Source organism: Macrobrachium rosenbergii, chromosome 2, assembly GCF_040412425.1.
Source record: "Macrobrachium rosenbergii isolate ZJJX-2024 chromosome 2, ASM4041242v1, whole genome shotgun sequence".
In the NCBI taxonomy this organism is placed as follows: Eukaryota; Metazoa; Arthropoda; class Malacostraca; order Decapoda; family Palaemonidae; genus Macrobrachium; species Macrobrachium rosenbergii.
Window position 1 is genome coordinate 71061836 of NC_089742.1, and position 20045 is coordinate 71081880.

At 38.6% G+C, this 20045-nt stretch overlaps 1 protein-coding gene across 1 annotated transcript in view; it reads right to left on the reverse strand.

The window, feature by feature from the left end:
* PIP4K (phosphatidylinositol 5-phosphate 4-kinase) overlaps positions 1-20045 on the reverse strand; it is a 109821-nt gene that overhangs the window by 69759 nt on the left and 20017 nt on the right. Inside the window, exons 2-3 of the mRNA XM_067120637.1 lie at positions 13256-13353; positions 5954-6064 (exon numbers count right to left, since the gene is read on the reverse strand). Coding sequence (XP_066976738.1) covers positions 5954-6064; positions 13256-13353 — 209 coding nt within the window. The remainder of the gene's footprint in view (positions 1-5953; positions 6065-13255; positions 13354-20045) is intronic.

The following is a 20045-nucleotide window of genomic DNA, read 5'->3' on the forward strand; positions in this document are numbered from 1 at the left end:
CTTGGTGTCCATTTCCCTTCTTGCTGGCACAAGTACATTTTACCTAGAGCCAATCTCTGCATCACTTGAGGAGCGAGTGCAATCTGGGTGGTGTAGGAGTTCTTTTCAGCAAAAGGTGAAAAACATCACAAAAATAAGAAGGAGACCATAGCATTAAGTAAAACACTTTTCCTGCAATGAGTGGCTGATAAGTGAAAGGATATACAAAACCAGCACTGCAAAAAAAAAAAAAAAAAAAAAAAAAGTCAATCCCAATAACAAGAAACTATTATAAATTGAAAAATATGGCACACAGTAAATCCCTATAAATGAAACTACTAAAAATTTTAAAATATGGCACAAAGATACAAAAATTCAACTACAGCTTATCTACAAGCATGGTAATAAAAACAGTATGTCTTAAATGAACTACACTGTTTTACAAAATCTTAAACAAGAACCATACTCCATGTGAAGAGTTCAGTCCCACCATCTTGGGAGATCTTGTAAGGAGAAAACACCTAATTCAGATGCCCAATTCACACTCCACTGGCCAGTCTGTTGTGTTTTCTGCATCCCAGGATTATATATGTTTTTCTTTAGTATTTGTCCATTCATTAATTTTCATTCACAAACTGTTTATTAAATTGCTTCACTGTGACTTTTGCTGCTCAATGCTGTGAGCAACAATCACAAACAATGTGTTTTTGCCTTTTGGTAGGTAGGTTATTACATTTTAGACGCTGTGTTACTGTGAGTACTAATTTTTCAGTTTTCAAATTACCTAATCATTCATGCGATTTCTCCAAAGTGTGTCAATTTTGCTTAGTTTACTTGGGAGCTACATAGAGTGAATTTTGCCAGTTCCTTACCAAGGTTGTAAGTTTTCCGTGAAAATAGTTTTTCCTTTTTGTAGTTTACAGTAATAGACACCTTTCATTCTCTATTTTTGTCTAAGATATTACTTACCACAAATAACTTCTGCTTCCTAAGTAAATCTCGGAACAATAAAAAATTCAGACATTTGATACAGTCTGAATTTTTTATTGTTCCGAGATTTACTTTACACATGCCCTAGCATACTTGTGGGGGCAAGGTCAGTTAGACCTCTAGGTCTTTCAAGTCATCCTTGGAAAAAAGCCAGCATTTGCAGAGTCCTTCTTGTACATAGCAACTATATCCCCCTCATAAGACCTGTTCAGCGTATGTGTGTGTAAGCTAGTCTGTGGATCAGTAGTTCCTCTACACCCACAGGTGGGTATATAAATGTGTCATTTTGTGCTACCAATTTGGTGTGTTTTCTAGTTCTTTTTCATCCTATCACAGTGCAGCTGCAACTTCAAATCTTGACTCCTGTCTTAAACTTGATGCCACTTCCTCTTGTTAAGAGCACTATGAAAATCAGTCTTCTTGCCTGGTGAAGTTTTGCCTCCAAGAATGTCTTCCTTTCCTGATAATTTTCCTATCCCCCTAGAAAGGATTTCCTGGTCTCCTCATCACCTGCCCCTTCCACCTCCACTTCCTTTCCTCCTCCTACTCTGCAATTTTGCCTAATCCCCCACTGGAGATCATTAATTTAGTGAATGCCACTTTCCTATGCCCAGTTCAAAGAGGTGGTCAGCTCTGTGTTCCAGGACCAGGTTTTCACAGCAGTTCTGTCCATGGATGAGGTAACTGAAACCTCAGGATCTTCCACTTCAACAACATTCTCAACTGTCTTACTGCTGTGATTTTGCTTATTACTGATCATGTCATGTCTGTTGAGGGCACCCCTCCCCTTATTCTTTGCCCTGTGGTGTTGCCTTAAAGTAAAAATTAGTTAAGTAACCCTTGATTAGAGTAACACAGCCAGAAATATTTTATGTGTAAAAAAAAAATACTTGATCACAATGATAATGAATACACAGACAACCAACTATTGATCCTAAAGTAACAAAAATGACAAGGCATTTACGATGGATACTAAGCCTCGTGGGTGCTCATGAGAAAAGGTCAGGGAATGAGAGCTTGATTGGTGAGAAAGCAGTTCATATAAAGGAAGACAGTGTGCCTATTCTTTAATATCCACTCTGCTTGTTGTAAGAGCTATTCAGTAACTGATTTGTCTGTCCTAACCAAGCATTTAGATATTAGTAAAAGTAAGAGGATTTGTAATCTGCATGAACACACGCTATTACAGAACTTTAGCTATATTAACAGTCCTATACAGTCATATTCTACAAGTCAGTAAGGTAACACCACAAAACCACAAAAACCATGTTATGAGGAAATTCATTAGAATAAAGTGGGCGTGAACCACCTCTGGCTTTGAACTGGTGGAATATAATCAGTAGTAACATCAAGATACAACAATAGTTAATGAAAGGGACTAGTAAGCTGATAGGTAGAGGTGAACTCTTAAAAGAAAACAATACACACACTGTCTACTATTACCTGTTACTAGGCATGACCCCATAAGGTGGGACTCGTATTAGTTTCGACCTGAGAGGGGCCCCCTTGTTAGGATTCAACATCTAACACATATACAATTAATACTGACTTTACTATCATCATCTTGTTTTCTACTAATCTTATGCTGAGATGAAAAAACAATACACTGTGACCCATTGAATGTAAAGTTCAAAGTTTAACTGGAAGTCTAAAACAACAATGTCAAAGCAGATGGCATTTCCAAAAAAAGTGTGCAACCAGAGATCACCTAATTTTTTATCTGCTATGGCAAATGCTTAAAGATTTTTTAAATATCATAAAACAATGAACTTGAAGAAGGCTTAGTGCAAAAAATTATAATGAACAAACTATTAATTTCACCAATGTATTATAATAAACAAACTATTAATTTCACAATGCATTATAATGAACAAACTATTAATTTCACCAATGTATAACTCTCATTCTGCAGTATATACTGTAATTCATTTAGGTGTTGCTTCAATGAATGTCTCAATTTGCTTTTTCAATGGAGACATTTTACTTGTCTACCTCATTAATGACTGTTTCATTATTGATATGCTTTTCTTTCTGTCATAATCTCTAGACACTATGAATACAGTTAAGTAACTCAAGATAATCAATGGTGATGAAAACAAGCAAGCTCACTACCAATACTGTTGCTGCTGATGTAGCTCCACCCTGCATTATCTGGGTACAGTCATTTATTGCACTTTAGATAATTGGAATAATGCAAAAGAGGTCTTCAAACTTATTTTTCCCTTCTTTGTTTTCCTCCATACAATATTTTCTTTAGAATTTGAGACATTCAACAATCTTTTAATACTAAATGGATATAGAAAGTGTATGAATGCCATATTTAGGGTTCCAGGATACCAGAGTATCCCAAGGATCTTTCTCAAGCATTAACAAAGAAATTTACTAAGTCTTTGTACTGGTGTGCATCAGTGGACAAGTCCTTCTAAACATCATGCAAGAAGGATAATGCATATGCTCTATTAACAGTGCTTTGAATTTATTGAGTCCATATATGTATAAGCTCTTTATGAGCCTTCAATATATGGATGACTGAAATCAGAGCCTGAATTTTCCCCTCATTCTAATCTAAATACCTCATAGATCTTAGCCAGGAAACCTTGTTGATATTGTTTTGATTAGTGTAGTTTTAACCATGTGTTATTCTTTTTGCCATATTTTATCCTGTCAAGTAGGGTACATCATTTACCATATATGCACTGCCCCAACTTGTTTCATTTCAACCTAACTCTGAATGCTTCATTATTTATAGTATTAGCACTTATCAAAAACGCTGCTTCCAGGTTCCAATTAGTTTAATGCTTGTCATTGCTTTTCCTCTTTACTTCATGGTTAAATTTTGGGTTTTGCAATACTACTCTCTTTCACTTAAAAACCATACTATTTGTTTCACGACTTTCTCAGTGACATCCTCTAATGCTAAGATCTATTCTGGTTTCTCTCATCTATATTTTCCCTGCCTTGTAAAAAAGTACACGTATGGTTTCTCTTATCTATATTTTCCCTACCTTGTAAAAAAGTACAAAGTCATTTGTAATTCTGTATTGCAGTTCTATTCCATATGTTTTCAATTTGTTTTTTAAGTGCCCAAATAGTAGCATACTACAGAATGACTCCATTTCCTAAACAGTGACGCCTCTTGCTCATTATACTGTTTCATATCTTCATGAAATTTAAATGAAAAGTTTGTACACTAATTCTCCATTTATCTAGAACCATAACATCTGCTTAACATTTTCAACATTTGTTAAATCATATAATAGAAAAATTTCAACTTTCACATAGGCCACTTGCTCATTACACATCTTAAGTATTGAAGATGCTACTTATTAACCTCTTCCCTTTCACAATTTTTTTTTTTAGCAAAGACGGGTAAAAAAAAATAGCTGGTTTTACATTTATTGTTTTAGATGTTCTATATAGGATAATAGGCAGTACACAGCTTTAGTTGAAAAATATTCAGTAATTTTTGAAGCTATCAACACTGAAATATTATATTTTTACATTCCTGGTTTAACTCAAGTCATCATCATAATTATTGCTACTAGTTTCTTCATCATTCATCATGATTGTGAGCACTAGATACCTAAAACTCTATCATGAAAGTAAACGAGACACACCGTCATATACTGAGAAAAATGCAACATAACTGCTTGATAACGACAGAGAGGAAGAATAGAAAACATGAATGCATTGAAGAATATGTAAAATCCTGTTAATAGATGAAGTGGGGATATTCCTGGGTAATGAACAAATATTCTCATAATTGTAAATAAAAAAAAAAATATATGGTAATGGTTCTCAAGTGAACTTGTGATAGTAAGGGAAGAGGTTAGATAGCATTACTCCTGATTTCTGTGTGCATGCATTTTCCCGCTATGAATTCTTATATAATAAAGTTCCATCAAAATCTTCTCTCAAAATTGAGAGAAACCAAAACTTGACAAAACACGATTATAAACAGAATACAGAAAACTCTTAGCATGAAAGAAGCCTTTTGAAGGTTACCACACAAATCTCCTACTCCCTTTCATAAGATCTGCTCTTGAAAACAACAATATACAAAATCAGCTGCTATATAGATGAAGTTGGTCTAAAGCTGAACAATTTATAAAACTAAGAACTTGTACTTCACTTATTCATCAATGCAACACCTAAATAAAAATACACCACAATTTTGGGGAATTACATTTACTGTATGTATTAGTTACTAGCAACTAAGCAGCAACTTCAAGCTCAACTGGATAATCTGTGATAATGTCTTTCATCAAATGAGACAGTGAAATGATAATCTGTGATAATGTCTTTCATCAAATGAGACAGTGAAAGTGTTAATTCAGTATCTTCGCAATGGCAAAGATCTTGTATGTTGAGGCTGTGACCAGCAAATAAGCAAATGCCAATTCATTTCTTACACCTTGTGTGATATTCTATGGCAAACATGTACATATGGTAAATTAAGTCAAAATAATAGAAAGTATGAACAAGGAATTTAACAGTATTTTCTATTAACTTATATCTACTAAAACTGTAATATGCACTTGTCAATAACAATAAAAGTTATTAACATTAGGTAAAAAAAATTTAACTTCTACTTAGGATGACAGAAATAGAGAAAAAACAAAAATTTTTAAACAAATCTTCCCAGAATACCAAAAAGCAGACTTATGTGACCAAAAATTACTCTCCTTAAGATAAACAGTATTGTAAAATAAAGATAAAGCCTTTAACTTTCCCATATGCATAATTAAAATTCTAACAAAAAAGAACTTTCAAGTTATAGAGGATTTAACACATTCTAAAATATTCTGAAATTAAGTTCTTAAGTTCTATGGCTTCAAAATCATCTACATCAAGACAAGCTCTTGACAAAAAAATAATCAAATATATGCACTATATCCTTATCTGACACAAACAAAACAGACACCTAATTACAAAAAATCACAATAACAAATGGAACTATACAAAACACGCTCAACATGCATACCTAGTCAGTGATTCTCGAAAGTCTATGTCATCGATGCCGAACCTCTCCCTTAAGTTTCTGAACACAATTGGGCAATATTCTTTGACTTTAAAATGTGAAGGAAGGTTCTCTCTGTGAAAGAAAAATTATTATTATAATCTCAGATTTTGTTAGAATGCTCTGAAAGAAAGAAAACATATTCTTGAATGAAATAATTCTTAATCCAAGCTTACTGTATTTACTTACTATGAGATTCACAGCTGGTGTCCTGGTGTTTTTCCGGAATTTTACCAATGTACCTGACAAAGATGATACTTTGTCACAGGGTACCTTACATCCCTAGCTAATTTTTGTCTGTACTGTATTCTGTACTACAAAAGTTGCATAATTCTGGTAATTATAAGAGTAACACCGACTTCTTGTAGACATCGCCAGCAAACTCAGAGGAATGTCTTTCAATGATATGACGTAACTTATGACGTCATTAACTTGCCTCCTTCTCGATGGATAATTGGCTCTTCATGAAAAAGTCTCAACCTCTGGCAACAATGAAATACAACCAATACTCCTTGTTTACACTTTGTAGTACTGGTAGTAGTAGTATATAGGACTTATGCCATGAGGTCAAGTGCTAGAATCCTTGAAGAAAAAGGTTTCCACAAGTAATCCAAAAAATTACTTTCTATCACTATTTCTCCATTGAAAAATTATATAATTAAAAATCAATTAACAAATCATTCAAGCGAGCATATTGAAGGACCGAGTATACTTATACTTGTTAGTGTGCAAGCAATCTTGGTGTTTAAAAGCCTACCAACAATCGAACTACCATGTCAGTAATATTCTGTGGAATATGAAAACAACTTTCATTATACTGTAATGTTACAATTCAGCCACTGTTGTACTCTGTCACTAAGAGGACAGGAGCGATCATATGAAATGACATGCCCTTACATGGATCCTTTATTTAATATAATTACATATGAGGAAACTTGACATTATAATCTATGGGTGGATTATGGCGTTTTGGGCTAAGCCCAAACACTGGGACCTATAGAGGTCATTCAGTGATGTATTATACACCATGACATTTTTTTTTTTGGCAAAGCAAGTTTTAATGTTGCTCCGCAAGTTATATTTTACTAAGAAATCAACAACTATTGCTTTATAGAGCATATGTAATTATCTTTCTGCACCTTATTGAAGTCAACAAATGACGAAAACTTGGTAGCCTTGGATGTCCGGGTGTACTCCTTACCCAAAAAAGGGCCTTATTATTCATTTACCTGTTCAACCCTACGTAGGGTTTGCCATGGGCCTCCTCACTTCTAAACAATTGTGCAAGTTGAATCACAAAAGCTGTCCTGCAACCATGGGGACAATGACTTATCATAGCCGCCATTCTTGAAGCCTTAACAAGGTATGAATATTCATTCAGAATTTCAGAGACAGCTCTTTGTCGTCATCACCTTGTGGGAGAAGTCGGGACGTCATATGTTTACGCCACGTATAACTCTGAAGCCATACATTACAGTGTTCTGCCACTGGCTTTGGCTGCTTCATTTTACTCTTATGAATATACTTTTTTTTAATATAAGTAATAAAGAATGCTGCCAAAAATTAGGTAAGGATGTAAAGTATACTATGGCTAAGTAATATCTTTGTCAAGAGCACAGAAAAAAAGTTATTCCAGAAAAACACTGAGACAAAGGCTCTGAATCTCATAGTAGTACTGATATGTTTTTACTTGCAAGTGCAGAATATAAGAGTAATAAAAATACCTAGCCAAACACAATGAAGGTGAATATGTGATTTGCTCATCTTAATTTCAACATACTGTATTTTTCTGAAACACTGCAACTACTTGACAATAAGCAAGTGTTGAAAATTACTAAACAAAAAATTACAGTGTATGGAAATGAAAATGATATTTTCATAATAAAATTAAGTTTCATATATATACTTACCAAGTAATTACATAGTTATAGTTTCTAATTCATGTGGCAGCCTTTATTTAAAAAATCGCAGTAGCACTTCGATAGTTTAGTGACAAGCCCTGCCCACTAATGGGAGTAGTGGAAACGACTTGACAGGAAACCTCATTCTGTTTGTGCCCTTATGTCCATGAGAGGGGAGGAGAGCAGGCTCCGATTCTGCAATTGCTTGGTAAGTATTGCTAGTATTTGCTTTTGATACTTAATTGATACTGGGTGGCAACGGATAATCACAGGGAGTTCTTTACATTATCAAGAAATCTACTGTATTTTACTATAACATTTGACTAAATAGACTGATTAGGGCAACTGTGTAGAGAATAAATCAAGGGAACCCTGTTGGCTTAGGGCCTTCTTCACATGAGGGAAGATTACGCAAACTCAAGGTTCTCTTAATTAATTCTATTTACATAATAAACATATCAGAAGAATGAAAAATTATAGGACAGGCAATAACAGGGTCCCGCTAATTGAATCAATTCTTCACAGGAGAAATATTCTATGCTGATGATGTCTTCATAACAGGGACATCGCAGAGGGGTAGATTAAGGGGTGGCATAAGGCCACTGCATCTCTTGCAGATCGGCCTTGGCTGTGGAACCACTCTCGGCTCTATCCCATGTGCAGTGGCCTTATGCCACCCCTTAATCTACCCCTCTGCGATGTCCCTGTTATGAAGACATCATCAGCGTAGAATATTTCTCCTGTGCAGAATTCATTCATTTAGCAGGACCCTGTTATTACCTGCCCCGCAGTTCTTCAGTCTTCTGATCTGTGTTTATGTAAATAGAATTAATTAAGAGAACCTTGAGTTTACATACTCTTCTCTCACATGAAAAAGGCCCTAAGACAACAGGGTTTCCCTTGATTTATCCATCTACAAAGTTGCCCTAATCAGTCTATTTAGTCAGATGTTTTAGTACACCACAGTAGATTTCTTGATAATGTAAAGAACTCCCTGCGATTATCTGTTGCCGCCCAGAATCAAGTAAGTATCAAAGGCAAATACATAGCATTGTAGAACCTTGCCAGCATGCGTGCAAGTTGCAATTGCAACTTATCAGCAGAATAGCAACTGCTTGGCTGGTCGCATGTTAAAGACGACCCTATCATCATACCCCTCCTCCATTTAAAGCACATGAGAAGAGCCAGTTCCACAGCATAAGTACAAGTGTCGAAATATTTTGTTGAGGTTTATGCTAGGTGCGAAAAGTGACTGCAATTAGTGTTAGGTAATTGATAGACCACATGCATGCCAATTTAGTTCATGAAAAGAGAGCATTGTAACCATTCTACGAGCTGCATGTTTTAAGAATAGGAAGCTAGGGAGCAACTCAGTCAATGAGTTAATAAAAGGAATAGTGCCCTTACTCCTTTGTCCATGTGATAAGGACAATTTGAAAGTCCCGAATTCCTTGACAGGCACATTGTGTAGGCGACCACCAAGGCTTTGACTGCAGCTGTTTTCATATCGCTGGATTTATCCTCTCTCTCTCACTTGATCGACAGGTATTTAGGAATCTAAATTTCTGCTCTCTAGTTGAGAGAATAGTAAATTCCGACCTAGAATCTTCAATTCCAGGCCATGCGGCCCCATCCCTAATCGTCCACCATCTTTAATTCTGAGATCCATTAAAAATTCCATTGTTATAACTGATGTATGCACAGCACTCATATATAAATCCCTTTCTTTCGCTCGCTAAATTTTATCCATACTCCTCGCTTTCGTAATGTACATTAGGGCTGTCGTACTGTCTGAATGGACTGCCACAGTCTTGTTGTGAATTAGGATCGAGGAGCACTGAAGCCCTAAATGAACAGCTTTCAGCTCTCTGATGTTGATGAGAAGGCTGTTTTTCTGGAGACCACATCCTGGAAATTCCCGTTCGGGAAGTGGGAATTGGAACGGGTCTCCTAGACTGGGCTTGGGCTTACTCCCACAAAAGGAATGTTGCTGGAGAGGAGAGACAATCTTAGGAACTACCACAGACGAATTCTTGGGGTGTTTGGAAGGATGTGCCAGAAGATCCTAAGTTGACTTCTACTGAAGGTCCGACTTCTGGGTTGAGTGAGTCCTTTAGCGGAACAAGAGCACCAAAAACCTCTTTCCTTCAAACTCCCAAGGAGAAAAGAGCCACAAGTTCAAGACAGCCAACTCTGAAGGTTTGTCTGCATGAGAAAGGACTCCTAGCCAGTCCGAGGTGAAGTCTCCACAAATCACTGCTATTTCCAATCTTCTTTGCTAGCGCTCTCACCATCCAGTCCAAGAATTTGAAAGCTTCAAAGAACAACTCAAAGAGGTCTTGCCAAGAAGGTCAAGTTCTGCCGACGAAAAAAAATGTTCGCTTACGAAAACGCCAAGCGTCGGGAAGGAGGATTTTCCTTGGCGGCATAGGAAAGAAACCTCCTATGGATTAAGTGCAAGGGAGGAAAAATGAAGGAAGCCTTTCCTTGCTCCCTCTTAGCAGAAAAACAAACTTCAATCTCCTTGAGTGTCTTCCTAGAAAATGAGGAAAGCACCATGTGGGGAGCCTGGGTCTGTCATCTCGATGGCTCATTATCAGGAAGGTCGAGGTAGGTGAGACCGGGGCTAGCATGAGCCAAAAAAGGGTAGGAAAGGTCGCCCACAAATGTTGAAGGAGAACTGCATAGGCTAGGAGACTCATGGTTGGAAATGGGCACTTGGCGCTCTGAGCAGGAGATTGATGCTGAAGAGTTGGCGCCAGGTGCTCGGGAGCTGGAGCCGGGAGTTTGGAAACTGACAGTGTCAGGCGCTTAAGAAGAGTTGGGCGCTTGAACGAAGACCATGGGCACCAAGGGATTATCCTTGGGCTCTTGGAACTAAATAATGGAAAAGCACTCTGAACTGAGTTAAACATGGCAAAATAAACACCGCATAAGCAATTTTCAAACCAAACCATTGATTGCAATTCATAATAAAAAAGCACTATAAGAATATATACAATATTATTGGATATAGTGAACTAAGGCATAACATTTCAAAAGATCCATGGAAAAGATGCATATTCGTTACCTTGATGTTTTCATAATACGATACGTGAATATAGAGTATAGTATAATGTAGGCTAGGCTACCGCACATGTATACAATATACCACAGTGTAGGCTGAGTATTTCTTGTTTGTCATTCAATTTCCCTTTGTATTGAATTATCATAAGTCACTCTGCATGAACCTCCACAATTTGCTGATATTAATAATAACTATACCGTGTATGTATAGAGTATACTTTATAGTTTAGGCTAGGCTATCATATTTGTATACATGGTACTGAATACCCTAGGTAGGCTTGGCTGTATTCGAGATACGTTTTTTCTAACAAACGACAGGTTTTTTGGAACCTAACCCCATGGTAAGTAGGATAATACCTGTATAAGCATTTTTTTTTTTTTGTGTGTGTTTGAACTATCAAAATAGGCAGTTCTAAGTGTTTTTAGAAGGGTTCTAAGTATTCAAGGGTTCTAGCTATTCGCAGGGGGGTTGGTACGCATCGCCCCGAATACAGGGGGTTTACTAGACGCTCAGGAGAGAAAAAATCTGGACTGTTCCACACACTGCAGGAAGGCTAGGGGACTGAGCCCAGCTCCTTAAACTGCTAACTGGGCAGTGGAAAAGAGCGGCTAGCATCACCTGCTTGTCTCTTTAATGGACAAGACGAAAATAAAAAGCAATTGCGGCACTTCCAAATCTGGGTCGGAGTCTTGAGAGTTGGACAACAACTGACACACATCCACAGAGACACATTTCCAACAGCTGTCTGTCAAAGCCTGGGATCCATCAAAATGCTCGACTGAGGGGGCGAATACCTGTGGGGAAACCCCACCGACCTCCCTTGGGCCTACGGTATGACATCCCCCCACGGTTTAGGGGAGTATAACAGGAACCTTCATCTAGGAGAATCGGTGGGACGAGCAGCCAACTCCACCACTTACACAACACTTTCTCCTGTCGAGACGCCTTTCCAGAGGCAGTCTGCCAATACTTGGGAACATGCAACAGGTTCGACCCGAGGGGCCAACTACCCATGGGCCAACCCACTCGGCCTCCCAGGTTTCGGGGAGTATGACAGTGACCTTAGTCTAAGAGAACCGATGGGACGAGTAGCCACCTCCTCCACTTCACTACATCACTGTCAGGTTAAATTCTTGTTAAACTTACACTCCAGACTGGCAATGGCAAGGGTTGGAAGCAGGGGAGCCAGGTGCATGAGTAGGTGGATTAAAAGTAAGAGGAGGAGTAGTAGCAGGAGAAAAGGGCAGGAAGGGGGAAAGAAGGAATAGGAGAGCTATCTTCTAACCTACGCTAAGGTAGAATTCTAAGCTAAGGGAAGCTTGTTTCTCTGTTCTAGTGGCCGCTTTCCTTTCTATCCCTCTCTAACTTGTCTATTTGAGATTTAAGTACCTTCTACTCTTGCTAATCATTACATTTAGCATAAGTTTCCACCCTACTATATTTCTGCCCCCACATTTACTGCAAACTATATGAGAATCGTATAAAGATGGATTACAGTAAACCCCTGTATTCACAGGGGATGTGTACCAACCCCCCTTGGCGAATAGCTAAAATCCGCGAATACTTAAAACCATCTAAAAACACTTAGAACTGCCTATTTTGATAGTTGAAACACAAAAAAAATCTCTAAAAATGCTTATACCTGAGTATTTTAAGTTTTATCACAAAAAGTGCATTTAGTCATGAAAATCATGTGCAAATACAGTAGTTAGTGAATATTTCTTAGTGCAAAATATCACAAATGGGCGAATTTTCTGCCAAAAATGTATATACATTCCAGAGAAATCTGCGAATAGGTGAGTCCGCGAATCATGAGACCGCGAGTACAAGGGGTTTACTGTAATGCTATAACAACGAAAACAGTTGAACTTAAATCAGCCATAATAATAACCAAGAACCAGAAAGCTATTAAAGCTTGAAGGTTACTCAAAAAAGCGGTAATACTTCATCGAAATCCAGCCATGCAACTGAAAATTAGTAGTGTAAACAAAAGTGGCAGCAAACCCCAGATGTTACTCGAGAGCCGGCAGAAATAGAATGAGGTTTTCTGGTAAGTCATTTCCAGTACAGTAGCCCCATTGGTGGGCAGGACTTGTCACCTACACTAAACTTCCGAAGTGCTACCGTGATTTTTAAAATTTAAGCTGTTGAGCAAGTGGAAACTATAGCTATGTAATTACTTGGTAAGTTACTTATATGAAAATCTGATTTACCAAAATTTCTGAGTGAAACTATCTGAATTTCAAAATACATACATTTTCTACATAAGATGGTTCACAAAAAAAGGAAAAAGCTTACTTGTTAAAGAGGTGGTTGTCAACTCGGACTTTTGAATACGCTTTGAAGTCATCTGGCATTAACATAACAGGGACATTGATGTGACTAAGTTCATTACTCTGAAAATGGAATGAATTTATTACCATGTCAGTTTCAATATAAACATAAAATATGCATGTTCTACTACTACAACTGGTTCTGGCTTTTTGGTAAGAGTAATAGGTTTTTAATTCATATACTTCTTATAGATTTAAATGCTCTGCTCTAATGACCATGGCTCTGTTGTTTACTCACCCATGTGTACATACAACAAGATCTGGTCAAGGACAGTAAATTTACAGGTACACACCCTTGTCTCACTCGGGTACTTTTTTTTTTTTTTTTACCAAATTACTGTACAGTATCTGAACCTTTACTCTTAGATTCCCAACAAGCAGGTAACAAGCACTGTGATAACCATATTTTATAAAGATGTAACTGATGAAATATGAAGAGAGTATAACGTATGTAAATGACAAACTAATATGTACATGTTGGTGAGAATATTCAGAGCTTCTGAAGTACTTCCTTAATCATTAAACAAGTGCATTTTTATTTAAAAGAAATTTATAAGGAAATTTTGTGGTTAGGTAGCAAAAAATTAATTAGTCGGTAACTGGATACAGCAATGTAACAAATACCTGACTTTGATACACCTATATTAACAGCATCATTAAATGGAACAGAATGTCAAGGGTTACAATATACTCTTCAAAAATATTATCTTGTTTCCCTGTATGCATGTGAGCATTTCCAGTGATACTGTACAGTTCCTATGCATTTTGATTATGGATGTTACTTATATCAAGTTACATGGACAGAGGTACCTCAAAGACTTGTTAGTCCACCCAAGGAAACACCTTAAGAGAGACAGAGAGACAAAAACTTATGGTGATCACTTTATTTACTCTATTCTTGCTATAGCTACCATACATATGAAAAGGTTGATCTTGGCATTGAACCTTTTTAGTTCCATTTTCCATTTGTTGGATCTAGTTTGGTTACTACTTAAGGTAACAGATACGTCAATATCCTAAATGTCTGTGTCCACTGAGCTCTTACTCAATGCTCTCCTAGCGAGCATAAACCAAGACATTCTAGCCTCCTTTCATATCCCAAGTCTGATTAATCTTGCTTATACAGTAATGCTTCTATGCTCTGTTGGTCCTTCCTTTGGGATAACATTCTGGACGCATACAGGTGAGGTCTAACTAGTATACTGTATAAAATTAAAGAGTCTTGTTTTCCTCATACAGAAGTACAGTATACCCATGTATTCGCGGGGGATGCGTACCGCACGCCCCCCGCGAATAACTAAAATCCGCGAATACTTAAAACCCCTCTAACAACACTTAGAACTGCCTATTTTCATAGGTTAAACACAAAAAAACCTTCTAAAAATGTTTATACCTAAGTATTTTAATACTTTTATCACAAAAAGTGCATTTAGTCATGAAAATGATATGAAAATAGAGTAATTAGTGAAAATTTCTCAGTGAAAAATACTGCAAATGGGTGAATTTTCCGTGAATAATGGGTAGATACGTTCCACAGAGAAATCAGCAAATACTGGAGTCCGGGACTAGTGAGACCGCGAATATGGGGGGTTTACTGTAAATTGATATTAAATGTATATCCTGGTGTTTTTGTTGTTTTCTTTCAATTTTCTTACTACTCAAAAGGTTATCCAGATGGTTGCAAGTCACTAGTGATAATAACTCCTAAATTTTCCTCTTGATGAAAACTCTATCAACTTGCAAGTAGGTTATAGTTGCCATTCTGGTCTTTACAACCCGTATCTTGACTGCATTTATCTAGGCTGATCAGCATTGGCCATTTCACAAGGATATCCATTTCGTTTATCGGTCATTTATGTAAATGATGAGAAGCAAAGGACCCAATACTAAACCCTGAGGTACACACACCACTTGTGACTTTTCCCAACAAAATAATGCCCATCATGACTATGTTAATCTTTATTTCCCATCACTTCCATGATCTTCTATCCAATGTTCTCCAAAGACGCCTAAACTCATTCACTGCCTTTGCCTTTAATCTTTGAGTAGCACCTTCTGAAATCAGATAAAGTGTATGTCTAATGTTCTACTTTTATCATGTACTTAATACAGTGAAAATTCATGCTGGCTGTTTAGATCTGGAATGTTTTTATTCTGGGTGTCTCATTACAGCATCTGCCCTGATCGATTTTACCATCTTCCTGAAAACTGAAAAACCAACAGTTTTCTGGTTCATCCTTTAAAGTCGTCTTTAATATGGGAGTAACATTTTGTAATTTCCATTCTTTCACTACTTTTCTTTGTTTCAAGGATGCTTTATAAATGTTGCTGTTACAGAAGTGAGGATCATTTCCTTCTTCTGCTTCTTTGATCAACAATGACAAAATTCTATCTAGACCTGGGGGCCTACTCTGGTTCAACATCTTCATCTTCCTGTTCCTTCTGTTAACCATTCACCTTAATAACTCATTTCCTTAGTGGGTTAATGGGAATTTCTGAAAAGAGTCAATCAGTGTACTGTATAATTTAACAGCTCTGAGCCAAACTTGGTTTTTTACAGTTTCCATGAGCAAAAAATGCTTTAAGATCATTTTTGCTCCAGACATGGTCCTACCTTTGCCTTCAGACTCTGACTCCCTCATCAGTCAGTCTACTTTTCTGCAATACTGTTTGCAAACCATTTCTGTCACTTGTGATGGCTATATCTTTCACAGTTTGAGTGGTTTCTGTCCGTCCCTGATCACTGTAGCTGTTTGAGGCCACCTGGTATTATTTTTTTTTCTGGATGCAGCAAAAAGCCTATTTATTTTTTTTTTTACTTTCTTTTGAAAGAGGTTTTTATTTCAAATCTAATTACACGTAATCTCTCAATAATCCGGATTAATAGAGCCAAGGCCCTGTTGGATAAGACCGACAGCTGAATAAGGGCAAGCAAAAAATCTATGGATGTTTAAGAGAAACTCCTTACCCTTCCTCACCTTACCTTGTCAATACAGCATAACTGCAAATACTAAATATGCTTACAACCAACAAACACTGCACTTTAAAATGAAAAATTTATGCAAAAGGCCATTATCTACCTTCCCCACCCCCCTTGTAACAAATTATACTGTACTGCATACACTTTGAAAAAATGCAGCCCCTTCTTTTTCTCTCTCTTGTAAATGACAATTTGGTAGGTAGGTAGCCTACCTGTGTTTACCCACAGCTTACCATGATAAAATTAAGTTTAATTTATACTTATCAATACCTTCGCATGGCAACTTTTTGATTTACACGGTAGAACTTTTGTTTATTATGTAGGTGAACTCCCACCCATTACCGGGGGAAGAAGGAACAACAAGGAGGCCATATTCAATTTGTTTATGCCCTCATGTCCATACGAGGGGAAGAGGGTGGGCTCTGATTCTGCAATCACTTGGTAAGTCTTTATGAAACAATTTTATTATTTAATGTCATTTTCATATAAGTAATTTACCAAGTTATTACATGGCTGAATCCCACACTGAATGGAGGTGAGATACATGGACACTGTCTACTCCACAACATTAAAGCATGATAATATATTTGAAATAGAAAAATCTGCCAGCATTGTATGCAATGCTTTTTGTTTCCTTACCTGGTAAGAGAGATACCACAAGTGAATACCACCTCTCATGGGTGCTCATCTTAACCCATAGTGGCGTGGCTGTTGAGCCGTGGGCTGCCTTTACTTAAGTGGGAGCTTTGCAGCGGAGGATGTGCCCGATGGCTAGCAAAGTATACAATAAGGTTCCCTTGCCCTGGGTGCAGTACAGGCAGTTGCCGGTTATCGGCGGGGTTCCGTTCCCAAAGGCGTGATGACAACCAAAAATCGCCGCTAACCGAAAATCGGCGACAATAGCACTGATCCCTGGTTAGCGGCGCGATAACGATCACGCCGCGATGATCAGCCATCAGTGCGATAAGAGTGCGATAGTTCAGTGCTGATAACCGGTTTTCAGTGCTGATAACCGGTTATCAGTGACGAAAATCTGGTTATCGTCGTCGCTAGACAAGTGCCATAAAACCGGATCGCCGGTAACCGAGGCTGCTGATAACCGGGGACTGCCTGTACCATGATTAAAAAACCAGGCAAGGATGTCACCTGCTCTGAAAACACTTGATAAAAAAATCACAACCTATCCACTAAAACAGTGGATGCTCCAGGTACCTCATACGCCCAGGCTCCCAAAAAACTCGAAAACCCTACACTAAGACGAAAAGATAGCAGAAAAAGTGTTTCCTATAATTCTTCACCCTATACCATGCCAGCCACCGATAATGGCCCTTAGGTACTGCAATCATCGAATGCTGTTTCTACTTCCTTCAAGTAGTGAGAGGCAAAAATGGACCCGTACTTCCAGTAGGTTGACTGGATAATGGAGGACAAGGACATGTTATATCTAAATGTCAATGAAGTAGACACTGCTCTCTCACTTTAAAACTTGGTAAAATGTCCTCCTGGATCTGGGAATGTGCTTCTCTGATCAAATCTTTCAATAAGAAAGAGAAGGCATTCTTTGACAGAGGACAAGATTGATTCCTTACTGAACACCAAAGATCACTAGACGGACCCCTGATCTTTTCTGTCCTATTAATGTAGTATCTCAGAGCTCTGACTGGACATACAACTCTGTCTTCCTCGTGAGCAAGAATGTCCACTAAGTTCTTAACAGTAAATGAACGAGGCCAGGGGTTGGACAGGTCCTCGTTCTTTGCCAGAAAGCCTAGGGTGAAGGAGCAAACTGCATTTCCTTGAGAGAAACCCAATCTCTTGTCAGATTCCAAAGAGAAGCAGACCGAAGGGGCCCAAAAGATGGGCCCATCAGTCAATTCAGGACCATATCCAGATTCCAAGGGACCAAAAAGTTGTTCTTTTCCTGTTTCGCTGTACTGAAAGACTTTTTTAGGTCCTTAATATCAGAGTTCGAAGACAGATCCAGGCCTCTAAGCTTAAAGACTGAGCTAAGCATAGCGCAATAACCTTTAATGCTGGAGGAAGACAAGCCCCTGGTATTTCTCAGGAAAAGGAAAAAATCCACAATCTGTGTTAGAGTGGTCTCAGAAGATGAGATATTGCGGTTGTGGCACCAACATTGAAAGACTGACCACTTGGCCTGATAGACAAGGCTAGAAGACTTTCTTCTGCACTGTGCAATAGCCTCTGCTGTTTCCCTTGAAAAACCCTTCGCTCTGACCAGTTTACAGACAGTCTGAAGCCTGCCAGGACAGGAGTGGACAACTCTTGGCAGTGTCTTCTGAAGTGAGGTTGTTTGAAGAGATGGTTTTTGGGAAAGCAGTCTTGGGAAGTCCAAAATGGGGCTTTGAGGGTCATGGTCACACTGTGGTGCTCCTGGGACTTGTTCAAAGCCTCCCTGATCATGCTGAAGGGGGGAGGCTCGGGTTGGTGTACAGGTCTAAATTCGACCAATCTTGTAGCATGGCATCTGTCGCCCATGCAAGAGGATCTGGGACTGGTGAGCAAAACAGAGGATGACGATGGTTCCTGGAGGTGGCAAACAGGTCTATAATTGGCTTGCCCCACAACTTCCACACATCTAGACAAACTAGGGGATCCAGGGTCCACTCTGTGGGATGGACCTGCTTTTGACGGCTCAGCTCGTCCACCATCACATTCAACTTTCCCTGGATAAAGCAGGCAACCAGAGTCACTCAATTCTGGAATGGGTACTGCCTTGCTTGCGAATAAAGGCTAGGGCTGTGGCACTGTCCACATGCACCACTACTGTCTTGTGAACTATAGGGGAAAACCTCTGAGGGCCTAGCTGAACTGTCTTCAGCTCTCTTATGTTGATATGTAAGCCCTGTTGCTCTGTGGTCCATGTCCCAGAGACTTTGATTGTTTAGCAGGGCTCCCTAGCCTATGTCTGAGGCATCGGAATAGAAGTCTAGGTAGGGGTTCAGAGGGGGAAGGGACTTCCCTTCTGACAGCCATCACTGCAGGTCCAATTTGATCTCCGGGGTGACTGGAAAAATATGACTGTCTAGCTGTGTTTTTCTGTTCCAGTTGGCCATCAGGTAAAACTGGAGAACTCATATGTGGTCTGCCCAGTCTGACAAACATTTCTATGGAGGCCAGAGTCCCCAATAGGCTCATCCATAGTTGAGCTGAACAAGATGAAAGGGCTAGAAAATTCTGGACTGTCTGAGGGCAGCTGGTTATCCTCTTGGGGTATGGAAAAGCCCGAAAAACATGAGAGTTCAGTATCATCCTCAGACAGAGGATTTCTTGCAAAGGGGTCAACTGGACTTTTGAAATTTATAAAAGGGCCCAGCTCCTGGGTCAGAAGAAGAATCTTGTGTGTCCTTCACGCGTTTGTCCTTTGACAGGGATCGAAGAAGCCAGTTGTCTATGTAAAGACTGACGTTGATCCTTACAAAGTGGAGCAATTTTGATAGAGGAGCAAGGACTCTTGTGAATACTTGAGGGGTTGTTGAAAGGCCGAACTAAAGGACCCGAAACTGGTACACCTTGTCTTGGAAGACAAACCTTGTCTTGGAAGACAAACCTTTGATATTTTCTGGAAACTGGATGAACTAGGATATGAAAATACGCATCTTACATATCTAGAGTTATCATCCAGTCGCCCTGGTGAATGGATGCAAGGACTGATTGGCTTGTCTCCATCTTGAACTTTGTCTTCAATACATAGTGATTGAGGGCAATTACATCAAGGACTGGTCTCCAATCCCCCCGATGCCATTGTAAAACG